We start from the raw sequence: 21,333 nt of genomic DNA, 5'->3' as shown, positions 1-21,333 counted from the left end.
ACTCTTCTGGAGGGATGAACATCATTCTTCAGAAAGATATTCCCTCATGTGGTGTTGTGATGATGGTGGTGGAGAGCGCTGTCTAACACGTCAGCCCTAAATCTCTCATAGATGTTCAGTTGTGTTGAGATCTGGTGACTGTGAAGGTCATAACATATGATTCACATCATCGTCATACTCATCGAACCATTCAGTGACCCCTCATGTCTTGTGAATTGGGGCATTGTCATCCTGGAAGAGACCACTCCCATCAGGATAGAAATGTTTCATCATCAGTGACCCTTCCCTCTAAGGGGACAAGTGGACCCAAACCATGCCAGAAAAACGCCCCCCCCACAGCATAACAGAGCCACCAGATCCCCTCACTGTAGGGGTCAAGCATTCAGACCTGGACCATGTTTTCCTTTAATTGTGCGTCAGTTTTAAATAAAGCATTGGCCTAACCAATCAATATGACCCAGAGTCACTTTCTACTACTGTCCCTGCCCTCTGACCTTTGTCAACTCCCTGATAGGCGAGCAAACGGCAGTGAGGTCAGTTCCTAGCGACCGAACACACCAAGTATTTGCTAATCAACAGAATGGAGTCGCTAAGTAGACTAAGCCGCTAATGGGATTACCAGACTATTTATAGGCTTGGGAGCAGTGGGCCACTGCAGAGTAAGCTAAACATACTAACACGCACAGCTATTCATGCCGCTGGACTATCAGGGTCTCATGGTTTCAGGTAATCATTGTGCATCACAGACCTATAAATCAGTTACTCTGAGCGGCTGTTCACAAGAATATTTCTGTTTTGAACAAAGCAAAGTATGTGTTAAACTAGAAGACAATGCACATTCTGTACTGTCCACTTATTCTGACATATTTTAGTTACTGTGTGAAAGTCATTGTTTATATTACAGAAAGAGAAGTAAGAATTATAAATAAGATGGATTCAAGAGAACATACCAACAGGCTGTTTATTAAGTCAGGACTGAAACTTAAAGATCTGTTTGAGTTATAGACATTATTATGTACAGGGCAACAGTGTGTACTGCTAAAATTTTTTTTAAAAAAGTTGTTTGTTTGTTGCTCCAAGGTGAGCACTATTGAAAGAAATTTAATTTTAAGCATCAGTATGCACGGACTGCTTTTAAAGCAGATGTGTATTCGAGTATGTGGCGTCAAACTGTGGAATTCTTTAAAGAAAGACTTGTGTGTCTTAAACCAGCAGTCAGGTGTCCATCTGAACAGTGAAATTGGTTTTCCTCGCTGTAATCATTCCTCCTGTTCATACTGGATATTAAAAGATCCTTCAAATGTGATTTCAATGGAAGTGATGGAGGCCAAAATCCACAGCGTATCCACACAGTCATTTAAAAGTTGATGTGAAGCTTCTATTCAGCTTCAGCAGTCTGAGTTAGTCATATCAAGTGGATATCTGACACATTTACAGTCTTTTTAGCATCAAATTCCCTCTTTGTGTTTCCTCGGACAGTGTTTCCCTGTTGAGCTGCAGGTGGAAGTATAGTAACAAAAAGAGGGACTTTGGCACTAAAAAGACTGTAACGTTGAAAGATATCTACTTGATTTGACTAATTTGGACGCCGAAGCTTCATATTAGCTTCAGATAAACTTTTAAAAACATTTTTGCACAGAAGGAGGACTGTGGATTTTGTCCCCCATCACTTACATCGTAAGTACATTATGAAGGGATCTTCTAATGGTCAGTATGAACAGGAGGAATGATTACAGCAAGAAAAACATGTTTAATGTTCATTTGGGCTCCTGACTGTTGTTTTAAGACACACTTGAAAAATTATGAACCCATCTTTTAAGCAGAAACATTGATCGATTGAACAAATGGGACGCAGACAGGCGAGAGGAAGTCAGAAACTAAGAGACGAATGAAAACACATTGTTGGTTTTGGTCTTTTCATTGAATTTGTTGACAATATCAAAAGAATTATCCTTTAATTAAAATATTTTCCAGGAGGCATCACACTGTAAATGCAGGCGAGTGTGAACACAAGACAAACTACCAGACAGAAAGTTATAAAATCCCCCTTTTTTTTTTTTTTTTTTTATTTGGTTGAATTTCATAACAACTCATTTACAGATCGTCCACAGGAAGTGACACGCCCAAAACAAAGAAAAAAAAAAAATCATCCACCATCATAAAATGACTTCATCATATCTACTCTTGTGTTCAGCTTTAGTATTTTCTTGTCACTCTTAAAAGAAATCCAGCAATTTTTTTTTTGGTAGATTGTCCCACAGGTCAGTTTATCCGTTCAGTGACAAGAGCACAGATACAAAGTTGTCCACCTGCTAACACGGCGTATGCTAACACGTTAGCAGGAACGCCTGAGCCCGCCATTTAAAGCGAACACAGAAATGACTTCAGAGTGTGCGCTCTTGATTTAACACCCAAGATGACCCAACAAGTTGAACTCCAAACCACCATCACGTTTTGTAAAATTTAAATTAAAGCATTTCTATTTGACATAAATTAAAAAAAAAAAAAATTAAAAATGTATGTACACTGTTAAAACAGACATTAATCAATAAAACATGTCCATTAACAATAAGGAATTTTGTCAAGATAATTTGCAGTTTTGAGTTATTTACAACAATTTAAAAAATAATAAATAATGTGTCTTCTTTCAGTGCTCAATGGCCTTGAAATGATCTGACAGGATCTGGACAAAAAAAAAAGAAAGATTCCTGAAATGTTGAGGATCAAATAGGTTTCGGCTCCTGATCGTAAGAACTTGAGATGAAACGACGACCTTCAAGTTCCTGTGAGAAATACAAGCCGATACGAAGCCCCTTAAAAGACGCTAAAATGAAGCGATGGACTTTTTTAACGAGCTGTTTGTAATTCACAAGATGAAACGAGGAGCGTAGTTTGCTGGTCCTACATGTAGATCTACATTATTATTATTTTATTGCAGTTCGCTGGGTAATATATCGAAACGTTTCAGCAGCTGAGAGATGAATTCAAATGTGGTTTTGTGTCAGATGCTTTTCAACAGTACATTTAATACACAGACACACTATGGCCTTTATTTATCACGGGAGGAAAAACACAGCAACACCCCTCAGAGGTCAGAGGTCACCCTGTCACCAGAAACATTTCATCTATTAAAAAAAAAAAAAAAACCTACACCTACAAGCAACAGCAACAGTACTTCCACACTGGACAACAATTCTCCACATTAACACATCAACTTATTAATTTCAAAATGACTTATGTAAACAATATTAAAAAGGTTTTGCATGAAATTAATGGAGAGCTGACATTGCATGGCAACAAAATGTTGAAAAACTCACGTTTGTAACTTTGTCCTTTGCAAAAAAAAAAAAAAAAAAAAAAAAAAGTCTGATTTAAAAATACTGCAGGATGGACAGATTTGGCTTCTTTTTTTCCAAAGTGTTGTTAAAAGGACTTGATGCAACTTCACACATGAGAATGTTTCTGTTCATTTGATAATTTGAGAAGACACAAACTCTTTAAATATAAACGCTCCATGCCGGACAGAGTTGACACATTTTGAATTTTGGGTTTCAGAAGGAATTGATAACATGAAATGTCGGGTTGCAGAAACTCTGTTACATGTTTCAGCAGTAAAATGTGTTAATTCTACCAAAGCACCTGTGTGGTAAATTGTTAACTATGAAAATTTGAAAGTTGCACTTAGCTTTGTTATTTTATTCCAACAAAGAGTTACTCAACACTGTTCACATGATCTTGACTGTTTGCATAGTGAACAGTTTATTTTCTGATATTCTCTAGTTTGCTTTTTGCTTTTAAGCTCGACACACTAAGGCCGACACCTGACACACACGGCTGTAATTAACTGGGGCAGCTAACTAATTAGATTTCATTAAAAAGGTGAAAACACCCTGTCAACCTTTAAATAGCCCTAAATACACTCAGTGCTCATAAAAAAAAAATAAAAACCCCTTTTCAGTACCAGAACAGCAGACATGTAGCGTCCCGTACAGACAACAAGGCTTGGTGCATTTTCCCCCCAAGGTCAACAGGTGAATGCTCCCTTCTAACCAGAATGTCAAACCAAAAGTAAAAACCTTCTGTGAACAGTGAAGAGAAAATGAGATGCAAAAAAAAAAAACCTGCAAAAAAAAACCTGCAAAAAAAAAAAAAAAAGTGCATTTGACACTAGATGAGTAAATTCCTTCGATGTCGTCATGACACCCTGCAGTTAAAATAACACAGATCCAGATTCACCAAACGTTTGCACAGACAACAACTGCAGATTAAAGCCAATCATGTACTTGTACCTGTATGTATATCTGATCATAACATAATTACAGCTACAAAATACTTCTGCACATGTAGAGGACATTTTTTCTGTAATTAGAGAAGGTTTTCTGTCCTGGAAACTTGAGACCGATCACTTGGTGAACGTTGCGATTGTAAAAAAGGAGATTTATGGATAAGACGCAGGACTTAATGGATTAGTCCTCCAGTAAAAAAACTTGAGTGCCTGAAATTTGCAATAAAGACGGTTGTTTGCTTGCTCAGAGCTCCTTTCAAGGACCTGAAATCAAATTACAACCAGTCGATTCATCAATTAATCGATTAGTCAGTCAAAACAACTATTTTGATCATCAATGAATTGTTAAGTAAAGATACCAAATCTCAAATTTATTTCCTTTATATCCTTGTAAACTGAATATTTTGGGGGTTTAGACTGTTAAAACAAGATATTTGATGATGTCACGCAGGACTCCAGGAAAACAAGATGGACATTTTATAGAGGAAACAATTGATACATCAAAGTAACAGAGGAGTACTGGAGCTAGTAGATGCAGTCTTAGTGAATCTGGACCTGAGTTTATCTTCATCAAGTAACTTTTAACGTTTATGGTTTCTGTAGTTCTGGAAGAAAGAGGTACAATAAAACCTGAACCAAGACTAGAAAAATAAACCATTAAAAAATAGCAACAAACCCGCTTCACAAGGTGCATAGACCCAGATGCATATTATACAAACAGCTTTTAACAAACAGAACTGAGGCTTTACAGAGCAAAAATGGCGTCTCCAGACACCATCTGCCTGGTTGGCTGGCTACATGAAGCTGTTTGCTTTGGTCTAACAAATAACCGACGGCAACGTAAGACGGAGCACGATAATGTAGATCAGACAAAATATAATGAACATAAAGTTAGTCATCGAGTCAAACCTCCAGAGTTTCTTTTCCAGGGTATGGCATCTGTCTGTTTTAGTAGATAGATTATACTGGGGGCTTTATTTTTTTTTTTAGCAGTGGGTGACATAGGAGCTGGTACGAGTGTTTGTTTGGATATAGTGTGTTTTTATCCAGAGTCTGCACATCTGCAAAAGGTAGACAGTCCTTCCATGTTTGTTGGGCTGGGGTCTGTATTTCAGTGCTGTACAGAAGGAGCATGCATCCGGACAAAAATGCATGCACGTTGGAGGGGTGGGGGGTAAGGGGAAGGAAGGAAGCCTCGACTCTACTCCTGATCCATGCTCTAAAAATCTCAAGCTTCGGGTTTTGGCTCAGACATTTAAAAATCCAAAAACATCCTCTGAATATCAGTCGTGCAGTCACTTCTGCTTCGTTAACGTCTCTTCCGTTCACTCTCCCTCCTCCTCCTCACACACTTCAGATTGTGCGTTCATGTGAGATGTATCAGTGTTCCAAATCACGGTTTCGTCCTCCCTCGCTCGCTCGCTCGCTCGCTCGCTCTCCCTCTCCGAAAAAATATCCTTTACCACCACAGTCGGAAGGAAGAGTTGAAGAAAGGACCAACAGCAGACGGCTGTAATGGAACATTTAACTAAATGAGATTGTTTGTTAAAACAAGACAGGAGGAAAAAAAAGGAGAGAATAAAAAAGCTCCCTCCACACTCTCATCGTCGTCGTGCTGCTGGCTTCTGATGATGTGTACACGTCACATGTGGCGTCTCGTTTCCATACTGGAGTTATTTTAAACACCAAGCCTCGTTGCTCTCGTTTCAGAGAGGCAACTCCAAAAACAAGTGAAAAGCTTAAAAGGGGGGAAAATAGAAAAAAAGCCCTCCTGTTGGTCAGTAACAAAGTCCATAATGGAGGGAGACTGGAAGGGCAGAGAGAAAGATCCAGTCTCGGTCTGGATAGCGAACAAATAACAAGCATCACCATTTCACGATGTCATCTTAAGGTTCGGTGACCTCATGCCTCCAGCTTTCGCTGTTTTTTCACGCCCGGTTTCACATCCTTACTGGTTGGAATGGGTAGTAAGAAGTCCAGGCATGTTGCCCACCCTTGTCCTGGATGACTAACAAGGTCATATCTGGCCCAGGCTGAGTAACGTGGCAGGCTGGAAGAAGAGAGGGGGGGGGCTCAGTAGAGGAGTAAAGCCACAACACATGGCCAGTTTGTTGTGTACTGCAGAGTTCAATGATGGACCAAACGTAGCCTCGTCAGAGCCCAGCGAGAAGATTAATTTGCATGAATAATCCTCCATAACTTGAGTTCCATGGAGGCGGGCTATGAGCCCTCAAGTGCCCACCTTACAGGTGTTGTCCAGTGGGCAGATCAGGTAGGTTGACTGGGTGGGTGGGTAGGTGGGGGGGGGGGTTGGTCAGGATCAGGGCCTGGGCTGGCTGGTGGCTTTGGGCTGGTTGATCTCTGGGTCGCTGGCAGCAGTCGGATGTGGCTGGATCATAAAGGGGGCTCGACTGCCTGAAGGATAAAGAAGAGAGTCAAAGTGAGTTAAAGAGTCGACATCGTCTCCCCTTCAGCTACAGCGACCTCTGACCTGCGGCTGCTGGAAGAAACTAGTCCCTAAATACGATGTTTCCAGTAAAAGTTCCATTTTTTTATGTACAAATATGATCAAAAATGTTTCATGAAGTTGTATCAATTTCAAACATCTAACTTCTTCTCTCAGCACTTTCACAACGACTCCACTTGTTCTCAGTTTTGTTTGTTTTATCCAAATATAAAATAAATCACCAACAGTACCTGCGTCCGCTAGTTGAGGCTCGTCCACACTGTCACTTTCCTGTAAGAGGAGAGAACATCACCCACATTAAAATCACATATATGACGCATAACAATACACAAAGCACAACGTTTAATTTCTTTAACAAATCTCCAAATCTCTCTCCAAACTACCACCAATCTGCAGGTTTCAGAGTGCTAAACTGCTCACTACAATACACATCTTGATTTAAATGCAAAAATTAATTTAATTAAAATTAAAAACTGTAAAAACCTGCATATTTCTGATAAACAGCTTACATTTACATACAGAAGAAGCAACCAGCAAATGAATGTGATTATAACAGGACAACAGGAAGATGAATGTTGACATGCAACACAAAGAAGCTGTTCATTAAATGAATATTTATATAATATACAATTATACTACTGGTTCAACATTACACTATACTACTGTACTCATGTTTCACCTTTAATCTAAAAGGCTTCTTCAGTTCATTGACAGCAAAGCGTTTCCTGTCCGTCACAGCGTGTAGTCAGTTTAATTCCTTTTAACGTGGAATTAATTCAGCCTTCATGCGTATTTTCTGACAGCATTTCAAGCAAACAGTACAGTGACTCAACGTAACACTGACAACAAGCACATGTACAGCACAGAGCGACATGCAGGTGCAAGACGGACAAACGATGGACGTGGCAGTAAAATACGCACGGGCGGGTTTTTTTTTGTTTGTTTATCGATGAGTGAAGAAGCAGCGATACAACGTACAGCCAGGCAGAGAGGCAGGCAGCTGGCAAAGCAACACCGAGGACGGGAGACGACTCCTCGTACAGACCAACACTGACGACACAAAAACAAACGAGACACGGTGGCTCTTACGAGTCATTTCGACTCTGGTAAGGTCTCTCCGGGGTTTTCTTCCCCTGCTGGACTGGTGGAGGTCGCAGACTGGGGCTCAGGTGGAGGCATGGGCATGGGCAGGGGGATGGGCTGCTGACTTTGGCCTTCTGGGCTTTCTGGACCCAGATTAGATGTGGGCTGGCCTATGATTACTGTGTTACCTGTTGGGTTGGAGCATGAAAACACGAATCCTGCAGCATGAGAGCATGTTAAATCCACCGGGTCGTTTTTTTACTGTCAACATCAACTGTCCCACAGATGCTGTTTAAAACTGAATTCACCTTGTAAAGATACTGTGGTGATAAAGTGTTCTAGTATTTATTTTTAATACAAAAAAGGCAGATAATAAAATCTTATCTCTGCTGTGTTTCTTGTCTCTCGACTAAAAGATAAAAAGTTATTTTATTTTGAATTATTTTGTTGGTTTTATTACATTTTTATCTTTTTTGTGTTCATTAGTCTCAAATTGTTTTCACTGGTTACATTTGTTCTGTCTTATTATCAGCTTGTTGGTCATCACTAATCTCTATTAAAAAGGTGCAAATAAAGTTTGATTGAACAACGTTGGTGACCAGATTCATCTACAGGTAAACACACAGATGATTATGAAGACTGTAATAAACTGGAAGGAAAAGTATAAAAATATAATCTTACTTTAGATAAAACACTGAACCAGATCATTTATTCCTCAAAGCAGATCAGTTATTGATGGTTTTTATTGAGATGATAAAACTAAACATTAAATCATAAACCAAGAAAAGAAAAAAAGACAAAGACTGGGGCTTTGAATCGAGTTCTTTAAGTTGTTGGGACACAAACAGCCTGTTTTAATTATTATTAGTTTAATTTAATTATTCTCCAAGTAGTGCAACTGAGTTGTTGCACTGAATTATCTGTTAATAATGACACGTTATGTGTTCAGAGAAACTTGTAATATGAAAATGTTTATTTACTAGACATGAAAGTCTCCAGTAAAAAAAAAAAAAAAACAAGAACGGTAGAATGAAACCAACATCAGCCTTCATGTGTTCATAACTGAAACTGAACTAGTGTCTAACAGCTGAGTTCACAGCAGCAGCTTCACACGTCTCTTTTTTTCTTTTCCTCTTCAAGGACTGAAATCTGTATCTTTGTTTGCATTAAAGCAGCTGAAAAAGTAGAGTTCAGACATTTTCACATCACATGTGTCGTCAGTAGCAGCTCGTCACTGCATGTATCAACAGCTGATCATATTCAGACTGGACTCTGCTGCCTGTTGATCTATGTATGTAAATATTATTCAAATAACAGGAGTCGACTGTCTCCTCGCTGCACAACAACTCATAAGGTGTCAATCACAAAGCAATTAAAGTTATGCAACATAGAATAGATCTACATATAAAACAATTTAAAAAAATAGACTTGAAACCTGCACGAGACGAATGTTAAATGTACAGAAAGTGGTAACTGATTATTAATATCATCCATCTCTGAGCAGCGTCTCACCTCCGTCCTGCTCCGCTTTGATCTGAGCCTCCAGGTCTTCAGGGTCCACGTATTGGTAGTTTTCATCGTCGTCGGGCGGTTTGCATTTCCCACAACAGAAACAACAGCAGCAGCAACAGCAGCAGCAGCTGAACAACGTACAACAAACCACCAGAGCCTGCAGGAAGACAAGAGACACGAAGAACGTCCTTTAAATATCAAATATGATAAGACCTTTAATGACTCAGGATGTTGTTGTGTGACTGACGACTCTTTTCTACTACAATCAGTCAATCAACGGAAAATTAATCAGCAACTATTTTAATGATCAAGTGATCGTTTTGTTTCCACTTGAAGCAAAACAACAAACATCTGATGGTTCCAACTTCTTAAAATAAAGAGAATCTGCTGCTTAAATTGAATATTTGACACTGTTTGTTGGACAAAACCAGACATTTGATGACATCACTGTGAGCTTCATGATGTTTTATTGAGAAAATAATCAGATTAATCAAACAGACAGAAGCAGCTGAACTGTCCAAACCTTTAACAGTAGGAGGGATTCAAATTATGAGCAGCGAGGATTTTATTTAATCCTGTAAAAACAGATCAGACGTGATTTTCTCGGGAATATTCAGGATTTATAAACGTGTGTGAACTACATGGAAAAAAAGAAAAGACAAAAGGACTTTATAGTTTTAATCTAAAACGGTGATAAATGTTGCATCTCAGAGTGTTTTTCATCCACTAATCTGACTCGTACACAAGCAAAACAAACTGTTTTATATCCACTAAAAACTAAACATTAAAGCTCCACGAAGGTTTATTGCAGGTCTCTTGTTCTGCAGACGTTACAGTTGGTGATTGTAAAATAAACTGTGGACATTTCCTGTTTCCTCCAACATTGATCAATAATGTTCTGGCTGTCTATAAAAAACCTGAAGTGGTTTTATTGCAGCATTCTGATTCTGGGCAACTATCAATTAATCTGCAGATTATCTTCTCAATTAATCTATTCATCGTTTTTTTTCTATCAAATGTCAGATAATAGTGAAACGTCTTGTTTTATCTGATCAACTGTTTCAAATCTGCAGATATTCAGTTTATTATCATCAGTGACACAGAAAAGATTCAAATCCTCACATTCAAGAAGGTCAAATCAGCTGATTTTGAGTATTTTTGCAAAAAAAATGACTAAAACTTAATCGATTAATCGTTGCAGCTCCACATAAAATATAATCTATACGCAAGAAACCTTTAAAAAAAATCAAAACCATAAAAAGCACAAACCTTAAACCACCATTTGGACATGAGGAAGTAATATTTGACGCTTTCCTCTCCGAACTGCTCGGACACGTAAAGGCCCATGGAGCCGTACTCGTCATAAATCTTCCTCTTGGTCTCATCGTTTAAAATCGAGTTGGCGTTGTTAATCTCCTTAAACTTCTCCGCTGCCTCCGGGTTGTCGGGGTTCTTATCCGGGTGATACTTCAGCGCTAGTTTCCTGATGATGAGAGGAGAGAGAGAGAGAAGCACACACGAAGGGTCACATGATGCAAACGTGAAGGAAGGAAGATTTGTGTACAAAAAAATGTTAAAAAAACCATCATTTAATCCTCCTTCAGTGGAAACTCCTGCTGTAACGACAGATTAACACTTTATAGATGAATTTATAACACCTGGAACTGAAATAAATATCTGATTGACAGAAAATGAATCAACCAACCAACTATTTTCTTTAGATCATGTGATAATAATCTGAATATTTTCATATTTTGGACAAATTGAGGAATGTTTCGAGGAAATGTTGATCAGATTATAACTGAACTAATAACAGGGTTTTATGTTATTTTGAAAAGATGAACAGCAGCATTAAAAACATCATGTAGCTGTTATATCAGTTTAGTGAGCAGCAGCTGCTCTGCAGGTGCGCTTGATTTGACTGTAACTGCGCTAACCGGGCGGAGATAAACTGTCTGAATTTGAACCCAAAACGCTGTCGAAACTTTTATTTATAATTTCCATGATCATCGATCAGGAAGGAAAGAGGCAGAATAAAAAGGTGCATAGAGGCGTGAAGGAGAACGAACAGTTAAAACACCCGAAATAACATCAACTGACAAAACACTGAAAACCCAGAACCAGATGAAAGAGCAGCAGGAGATAAACAGATAGAATTAAAATACATTCTCTTTCAAATCAAACATCACAAGATATGAGAGGGAAGTTTTGTTCTTGCGACTGCATTTATTATCTTTTTTTTTTGGACTCAAACGCAGCTTAAATCATGTCATGTGATTCTACTTCAGTACAATTTACCAGTAAATATTACTGGGACCACTACAGAAGCCTGCAGGTGAACATTTAATATCCAGAAATTCACATTATAGACAAACACAGTCCAGACATTTACCGGGTTTAGTCTATTTCATATCAGTGTAAATGTAATACCTGACTATCTGAGTCATTGAGTCATTGAAATAGTTTCACTTTAATAGATGAATCAAACATATAAATTAAATAACAACACTACAGCTGCAGATAATGAGAATCTTTGGAAATCAGCGTCTGCTGGAGGAACGTTTCCACCATCTCTGACCACTGATGAGAGGAAACACCTGCTAGTACATTAAACTAATAATAATAATAATAATTCAGATTGATGTTCAGCCTGTTTACCTGTAAGCTTTCTTGATGTCCTCGGCCGTGGCTCCTTTCTCCAGCCCTAACACCTTGTACACACTCTCCCCAGCCGTGGACATCTTCCTCTGGGGACGGGAGGCGTTCGGTTCAGCCATGGCTCACCTCTGTTCATAGAATAAAATAAAATAAAAAAAATCAATCACTGAAATATTCACTCAGAGATCAAACTTTGCAAACTATCTGCTGAGAGATCAGACAGACTGTGAGTTGAACAGTTAATCTTAAATACTTTGTTTAAACGTCTCGTCACTGTTTACCGAAGGAGCAGCGTAGTTTATGTAATATTACACCAGTACAGACTGGGACAGGATGTCAGAAACATACAGAGTGCTGGAAATCAACTCTCATGCTTTGAACCAAAATGAACCAAAAAAAAACAATCAGCTTGAAATGAAAAGTGAAAAATGAGAGAATCATTTTTCATCATAGAAAAAACTGCAGAACTTGTCTGAGAATCATCACATTTAAGTGTCAAAGTGATGCAGTGACAGTCGTCTGTTCATCCATTAATACAACATACTTTTAATGGACCGAACTGTAAACAAATATAAACTTACAACAACGAGGCTGAAGTTATAGCTCACAGCTAACTCAACGAATCTGTTATACTTCCTGTTTACATCCCCAAAGCATTATGGGAGCAGTAGTTCCCCCAGAGGAGCATCTTTTTATAATAAGAGCAACCAAATCCATTAATAGTAACTTTATTCATTTGGCGCTATCAGTATAATTTAATTTATTTTTTTATTAACATCACTAAAGTCTCAGAATCTCTCCATTCATACACAAAAAACTGAATTATCACAAACTGAACACATGTCCTGTGATTGGAGGTTTTATTCATATCGGCCTCCTCTAATTACGTTGTTGTCATTTTACAGTCGAGTCTATTCAGGCTGTTTCTGTTCCTGTTGTTGTTTTTTCTGTTAAATAAAGTCAGGTCAGGGTTCAGGTCTACAGTAGTTTTAACTGAGACTGTCTGTCATCTATCTACTGTATGAACAACACACAGCCAATAACTGCATCTCTCTGAGCGTCGGCTGAACTGCGGAGACAAAATTAACAGCTTGTTTAATAATCACGATCCTGCTCGAAAGATGACAACTGACACCGACTTTGATCTCCTCAGAGGAGGAAGAGGAGGTAGAAGAGGAGGACGTGTGGAAACAATACACTTTCAGTCTGTGACGCTGTAGATTTAGAGCCTGCTGCAGGAGCCGTTTACAGCACAAACTGCAGGTTTTGTGCTTCTGCTGCAGAGTTTCTGCACTAAACTTCTCAGTGACACCAGGTTTGAATTGTTTCCTTTATTACTACTGTTTACTAAAAGGAGGCAGCGCGTTACAGTCATGTCCGACAGCCTAGAAAGAGTGATTACATTTACAAAAAGGTATTTGTATTAAAAAGAGGGCCACTGTACAAACACACACACACACACTTACTAAGCCACACAAATAATGCTGTTCGGGTCGTTGACTAAAGAAGATTACATTTTGCTGATCTCGCAGATTACCCGTCCAAGTCCATGTGAGAGAGGGCCAACGTCCTGGTCAGAGTCTGGCTAGACAGTCATACACACACACACACACACTTTATACACACACACTCTATGTATATACACACACACACACACTGTCCACAGATCATAAAACCTGTGGAGTATAACCTGGAGTGTAAACAAAGGGAAACCTACTGTAACGATCTGTCAATATATGATTCAGACTCTGTCAGTTTTGATCCTGAGGAAACAGGAAGTAAAAGCAGAGTGAATTATTATATGTGGCTTAAATAAATCATTTAATAAATAAATAAAACACGCCTCCAATCTAAATGATTTTACTTGCTATATTACAGAGCAGGCAGATTTGTGAAGGATTAAACACTCAGACGGCCTTTGCAATTGTTACAAATCACACTGTGACCCCCGACTAATACTGGACCTGTGTGAATGAGGCTTTTGTTATTTCAGCTCAGCTTTATGGAGCTTTAGTTATTCCACTATTACAAATTCATCTGCTCTCTTTGACTAAACTCACTCATATTTATACACAGAAATCAGAATATGAGCATCAGTCCAGACTGCAGTTTCCCTCCTTTCAATATAACCTTTGATATACAATATTATAAATAACACTCAAATAATCAGCAATATATATATATATATATATATATATATACATATATATATATTAATCAGCTGATATTTTCTCAATTGTTTGGTCTAATAAAGCTCAGTGTAACATCTTGCCGTGTCTTGTTTTGACCGACCAATAGTCCGAAAATATTTTAATTTACTGTAACAGAAGAACCAGAAATACATCAAATTCTTACATTTGAGAACCTGTAAGCATCTAATATTCTGCATTTTTGCTTTAAGAGTACTTAAACAACTACTTGATTATCAAAATAGTTGTCGATTCATTTCCTGACGATCGTTGCAGCTTTAAATACAGCCGCTGAGTGCAATTATGAGGCGGGAACCTTACAAGTTGCATCACTGATTTAAGGGAAATCAAAGACTGTAACAACCGCAGCAAGTTTCACAATATCACCGACATTAACTCAGAGATACTCGAACAGAAAATATCATCAGTGCTGCTGCTAGCTTAAACATCTCGTTTATCAGATTTCATTGTGATACTTGTGATACCTTTACTGACAGAAAAGTCTTAAAGGACACATATTCTGCACATTTCCAGGTTTATATTCATATTCTGGGGTTCTACTGGAATATCTTTGTATAATTTACAGTTAAAAACTCCTTATTTATCTTCTACTGGTCCTTAATGCAGCCCCTCAGTTCAGCCTCTGTCTGAAACAGGCCGTTTTAGCTCCTGTCTCTTTAAGGCCCCGCCTCCTGATGAGCCCACTCTGTTCTGATTGGTCAGCTTCAGGAAGCTCAGCTCAGAAGGCTACGTAAACAAACTATAGTAGCAGGATTTCACTTTCGTTTCTTGTTCTTTACTCCAGATGGAAACCTGCCTCAAACATCCGTACATGTTCAGATTTCAGCAACAAAACGCTACAGAACAGACGACCGTTTGTGGGCGTGTGCGAACAATGTGATGTCATCACGAGGAGGAAGTAGAGGTAACATCGCAAACGGGTCATTCAGAGCAGGCTGAAGCCCTGGTTTTTGACTTGCAGGCAGCATTTTTTTTAAAATACATTCACCTGAAGTTTTGGAGCTTTGACATTATAAACAGAATATAAATAACAGCGAATCACAGGAAGCCTGATACGTCTCCTTTAAAGATCAAGCAAAGCGCCACATTCATATCTGCTGCGCCAGTCAGACACACACAATACTGATCTTTGTCCACATCAAAACCATTTAAAAAATGTCTAAACTTAGCTTCCCGTCCCGAGGCTGTCCTTCTCAAAGACACACTTCCACATGCACTGAACGCCGGTCAGACAGCGAACATCCCTCACTCACTCACTCACTTACATCTGTGTTTTAAGTTAATTTTTGCTTCTACTGCGTAAATCCCTGAGCTGAATTCTATCTCCATATGTAGTTTCACTTGGATGTGCTGCTGCATTAGAGCAAAGTGAAAAGGAGCTTTGCTTCTATTGTCTCTCATCCGATTAGTTAAGAGCTTCCTGTTGAGAAAACAAAAATTAAGCTTCACACTGCTTACATGCATTTGTAATTGTAACAGATGGTAACGTACGATGACAACGTCAGTCAGAAAGAGATCAGTGTGTCTCCAGAGAGAGGGAGGGAGAGAGAGAGAGAGAGAGAGAGAGAGAGAGCTCACTAAACCTTTAAAATACTTGTTTTACCAAACCAGAGACAAGTGACAACTTACAAACATTAATATCTATTTACTCTTTAAATCAAACCGTCTACATTTATAAGTACATTCTCATGCAGAGAGCAACTAGCCAATCATAGTGTTCACATCAGAGAAATAATGACAGAATATAAATACAGCAGAATCTAAAAAATACCAATTAATGAAACAGTCGGGCTGCGACTAACGACTATTTTCATTACAGATTACTCTATCGATTGTTTTCTCCATTATTATGGATTGGTTGATCCATAAAACGTCGGAAAAATGACGATCACTGTTTCCCAAAACCCAATATGACGTCATCACATGTCTCGTTTTGTCCACAACCCAAAAATATTCACTTTACTGTCACAGTAGACTAAAAAAAAAAACGGAAAATATTCACATCTGAGAAGCTGGAATCAATCAAAAATATGACTCCAAACAATTAATCAATTATCAAAATAGTTGCTTATTAACTAGTTGGCGACGAATCGATTAATCGACTGATCGTTGCAGCTCTGATGGAAACTATGAAATATCAGAAAATCGAAATCACAGTTTAACATAAAACAGAAAATCTGCAAATCAACACATTTGAGAAGCTGGAAACAGAGTGTTTGATATTTCTGCTTGATAAATAAATGACTTAATTGATTATCAAAACTGTTAATTGTTACTTTCTTGATGATCAACTAACCAATTTATACTGTAATTCATATGAATAATCTATAATATAACTATAAAACATTGTCATATTTGAATTAATGAGGTTTTCTGTCAACAATAAAAATGACTGATTTTCTTTTCACTGATCAACCTGTGCAGTTGCTATGGCAACGTGGTTTAAACTACTACTACTACTACAAAAGGCATGTCAGTGTGCAACAGTAAAAACCCAACGCTGGTCTGGATCTTCACTGAAATAAAACAGTTAGGGTTATTTTTCCTGGACGGTGGAAACGCTGCAGGTCCAGATGGCGTTCCTGCTGAAGCCAAGAGAGGAAAATACTTCTCCAAACATGCTGCACGAACTGTCTGCAGTCAGGAAGCAGTTACACACACAACATAACAGAGGAGCTTTAGATATTTCTCTGTAGGTAAAAACTCTCTGTGACCGACTGCCAAACGGGATGATCAAACCGCCACCCTGCAGCTCATACTGGAGCGATCGATAGACGGCCACCACGCCAGGTTTCTATTAGCTTAATTAGCCAACTGCAGTCGTTGTGGTGCAGACTTTAAAAAACCATCCTGTAGACACATTAAAAAGGAAAAAGCTGAATAAACGAGCGGAGGAACATCACAAATGCTTCGACACAGGTGCACTGCATGATACAATTAAGCAATTAACATCCACTCTGTGGCATGTAGAAAAAAGAGACCCAGTTTAGACCAGTTGAACACTTACGGGAGATTTTGGACCAAAGTGTTGAGTTCAGAGACTCTACAATCAACACCAAGTCACACTAGAGCTGTTCTACTGGTTCAACACCTTCCTAAAGACACTTTATGTTGGTGTTTCCATTAATCTCTCTCCTGTCTTTATATACACATATTCAAATAGCTTTGTTTATCACATGAACAGCATACATTTTATGAAAATGAACCGTAACGTGACACCAGCCTCAGTGCAGTCACTAAAACTAGACACAGACAAAAGACTGTGTGTGTGTTCAGATATCTATCTAACTTTAGCGACTGTTCATCAGGATTATTTTTGCTGAAAGGTTGTCAGCTGAGTGAAAAGGAGCCTGTATGTGTGCATTTAGAGGCAGTCAGGTCATATGGTCTTCAAAAAACAGGATCCGGTCTGTAATAACTCATGGTTTTTATGTAAATATTTGCAGCCATCGACGCTGTAGAACATAAAACATGACAGTAAGCTGTAGTCAAATTCACCTGACAGCTCAGTTCCTCGAAGGAGGTGAAAGGAAAAATCTCATGTCACTCACAGGAAAACTGCTTCACCAAAGATCACACGTAGACCCTCCAACACCCACCCAAAGACTCTTAAACCATCAAATCTGAAACGACTGGTTGATTAATCGATTAGTCGGCTGACAGAAAATTAATCAGCAACTATTTTGATAACTGATTAACCACAAGAGTCAAACATTTGCTGCTTTCAGTATCAACAGTTTGAGGATTTGCTACTTTATATCATTGTAAACTCAATATTTTGGGGGTTTTGCTGCTGATTAGACATTTGAAGACATCATCCTGAACTGAAATGGACATTTTTCACTATTTTCGCTTTTATTCACCAGTTTTCCATCTATATTTTAAGGTTGTTTCTACACTGATCAGTTGTTTTATTGACTCCTAGCAGACAGAAATAACACCACGTGTTTAATTTCACTCTGGTCTTATACTAAATAATACGACTGTGACCTCTGGCACACTTGGCTGACTTCAGGGGAAGAGTTGAGGTGGTTCACTGTTAAAACTAAACTCTTAAAAACACCTTAATCCTGTATAGTATCGGCTCCACAAAGCTTTTTTATTTTGCTCAAGACAAAGACGTTTGTCAAAAATCCACCAAAGAGGAAAATCAAGTGAAGATAAAAACTGAGTGAAAATATTCACTCAGATAAAAAGGACAGAAACTCTTAAAATAGACTCTTTATAGCTAAAAATAACAATATCTTTCTAAAAGATGTGTAATCACAGCAGCACAGGTCAGACATACAAGTTCTGTTTGAAACAGTTCTGACTGACAGTTGTTTGATATTCATTTTGTGATAACTGCATTATAGATGATCTGATTGACAGAACAGTTTCAGGGTATCTTTCTGGTATCTTTAGTCGTCTGTGGTTGTGGACAAAACAAGACATTTTCACCATTTTATAGACCAAACAATTAAATCGATTACTGGAGGAAATAACCGACAGATCATCTTCAAATCGAATGAAAATATTCGTTAGCTGCAACCCTGGCGCTGAAAAGCAAACAAACAAACAAAAACAAAAACTGGCCCATGTTTGAACCTAATTGCTGACCCCTGACCTGAAGTATTTAAATGGCAGAGTTGGGTCAGGTTATAGAGATTCCTGAGAGGCTAAACTCAGGGCACAAAAACTCCATATTTACATAACTGGGTCATGATCCCCTGCAGAGCTGGAAAGTAACTAAGTACATTTACTCAAATACTGAACTGGAGTACAATTTTGAGGTACTTGTACTTTACTTGAGTATTTCCATTTGAGCTACTTGATGAAACCAGTGGTTTCCAAACACAGCAGTGTGTAGTCTGTGAGTATGGAGACACTTTCCACCACTGATCCCGTGATGATTGACCACATACTAGCTGCCATACTGGAGCCTGATTTTGGTTTTTAGATATTAAACCAAAGCAGAACTTTTTAGACTGATGGCTGTTTGATAAAGTGATGATCCAGCCACATGTCCCTCCAGGGGGTTGGGGGTCGGTGGGGGGGGGGGGTGAAAGAGGCCGCTGCTTCTGCAAACTGCCCGGTGATGGTTGGGTTGAACGCCGCGTGATTGTCGCCTGTTTGTCCTTGTTGGAGCTTTAATCCACCCTAATCTCTCCGCACATGGAGACCTAACTACTCTCTGTTTTACACCTCACCATTCATAAAAAAAGACAACGTTAGCAGGAACATTTGACCTGTTTCCTTTTAGTCCAAGTGAACACAGCCGGAGTACTACCATAACTCTCTTGACATCTTTAATCATTTATGAGACTGTCACGCTTTGCCCGGTGCTGAAGCTTAGCTGTCGGCTAACTTCACTTCCAGACGACACATGTGACATCTCACCACTTAAAGTATTTAATCTATGGCAACACCTCATAAATATATGCATTAAAATGTAATAGTGGCCCATTACATTAAGCTACCAGCTAGCTAGAAGCAGCCCCGATATCGCAGTAGCATGAGGACAAAGATGCACCAAACCGCATTTAAAATTCAGTCAATTTAATGTTTACTACCTTGTCTGTGCAGCATATGCTTTCTTTAAAAAAATTAAGGTTTTTAAAGTATCAGTAGGAGTAAAATCTGCAATTCGGCGCACATTCAGCTCAACATGCATGAATTTATATCAACATAAACACAAATCCTCACTTGGATCCGTTCACAGTCGTTGGCCGCCTCCGCCCACCAAATTTATATTGCATTACGCTTTAAAAAACACCTTCTATCTTGTTTATCGGCGATTAAGTGAACTTAAAGTGCATCCAAAGGTTTAATACGATGTTTGGAATCATTATATACTTGCTATTTAATTACAATATTCTAGTTTTGTCGAAAAGCAAGTCAACCTTAAACTGGCATATTTTTGAGTGGAGTTTGGTGCCTGTGCCCGTGACAGCTATCTACAATTAGCTAAGCTCAAGCTAGTTGGTTTAAAACGGCAACAAAAAAAATACTTCACCTTGTGCAAACTGAACACTGTATATCGCGCTGTAGTGCTAGCTGGATCATAGAGGCATCCGGTTGAATGTCCTGACTCCCGGTTAACGTTAACGGCTCAGGATCACGGTGATGCTCACCCGGTAAGTTAGCAAGAGAGGTGGTAGCCGCCGGGCCGCCTCTCCGTGTGTGGCCGGCTTTCTCCGCCAGAGGACGGACACGGTTATTGGCTGAAATGAAGACTGACAGGACGTTGCTCTCAAGGTTTCTTCTTTAACTTCGCCTGTTAAAGGACCAGTGTTTAGGATTTAGTGGCATCCAGCGGTGAGATTGCAGATTACAACCAAATGAACAATCTTCACCCTCCTTTTTCGCGACATGTTTTTCCTAGGATGGCGAAGTCACGACCCGCCCTACTCTGCCTCTGATTGGCTTACCATGACATGCTTACCCTAAACTAACCAATCACACTCCTCATTCCTAAATCCAACCAATCATGTTGGCTGCTGTTGTCACTGTTGTAGCTGCTGGAGGTGGAGCTAGTTTCAACTACTTTATATACAGTTAGCTAGTTTAGTCCAGTGGTTCCCAACCTAGGGGTCGGGCCCCTCCAAAGGGTCAGCAGATAAATCTGAGGGGTCGTGAGATGATTAATGGGAGAGGAAAGAAGAAAAAACAAAGTTCTGATACACAAATCTGTTTTCAGTTTTTTGAACTTTTTCTCTAATCTTTGATTTTTGCTGAAATATTGGATCATTTGAACATTTATTGAAATGAAAGCATGTGAGAAGTTTAGAGGGAGAAATCACTATTTGGTGGAGCTGTTAACAACTCATAGACATGTGAAATGTGACCCCGACTACACACTGCTTTTTGTAAAAAGGTTGGAAACCACTGGTTTAATCTTTAACAATGTGTTGTATTTTAAAAGCTTGTTATATTGTCCATTGTGTCACATCTATTTCTAAACTGATTTTCATTTCATCACATTTTTAAGATAAAAAACAACTTTGCTGAGTCATACATGATGCACAGTTGTAATTTAGATTTTACTGACTGTTCTTGAATGCAGCGTTTACAGTGAACCTTGTTTTAATCGTATGCTTCGGCTCTTTTATTTCTCTATCTGAGCGTTTATGCAAATT

The 21,333-nt window shown here is 38.8% G+C and overlaps 1 protein-coding gene across 4 annotated transcripts; it reads right to left on the bottom strand.

The window, feature by feature from the left end:
- Positions 1-3,330: 3,330 nt before the first annotated feature.
- Positions 3,331-20,583, bottom strand: dnajc5ga (DnaJ (Hsp40) homolog, subfamily C, member 5 gamma a). Of its 4 annotated transcripts, none has more exons than XM_042391145.1 (7): positions 20,211-20,583; positions 12,006-12,133; positions 10,617-10,830; positions 9,348-9,504; positions 7,842-8,023; positions 6,983-7,022; positions 3,331-6,700 (listed from the first exon to the last, which is right to left on the bottom strand). In XM_042391145.1, the coding sequence occupies exons 2-5, from the start codon at positions 12,122-12,124 to the stop codon at positions 7,845-7,847; spliced, it is 669 nt and encodes a 222-aa protein (XP_042247079.1). In that variant the 5' UTR covers positions 12,125-12,133; positions 20,211-20,583; the 3' UTR covers positions 3,331-6,700; positions 6,983-7,022; positions 7,842-7,844. The 4 variants fall into 4 exon arrangements, with proteins under 4 accessions (XP_042247079.1, XP_042247080.1, XP_042247082.1 ...); XM_042391146.1 differs by having other exon boundaries at positions 20,329-20,583; XM_042391148.1 differs by lacking the exon at positions 7,842-8,023.
- Positions 20,584-21,333: the final 750 nt, after the last annotated feature.

This window comes from Thunnus maccoyii, chromosome 17 (assembly GCF_910596095.1).
Source record: "Thunnus maccoyii chromosome 17, fThuMac1.1, whole genome shotgun sequence".
Classification (NCBI taxonomy): domain Eukaryota; kingdom Metazoa; phylum Chordata; class Actinopteri; order Scombriformes; family Scombridae; genus Thunnus; species Thunnus maccoyii.
This window is presented reverse-complemented; position numbering and strand designations above follow the sequence as displayed.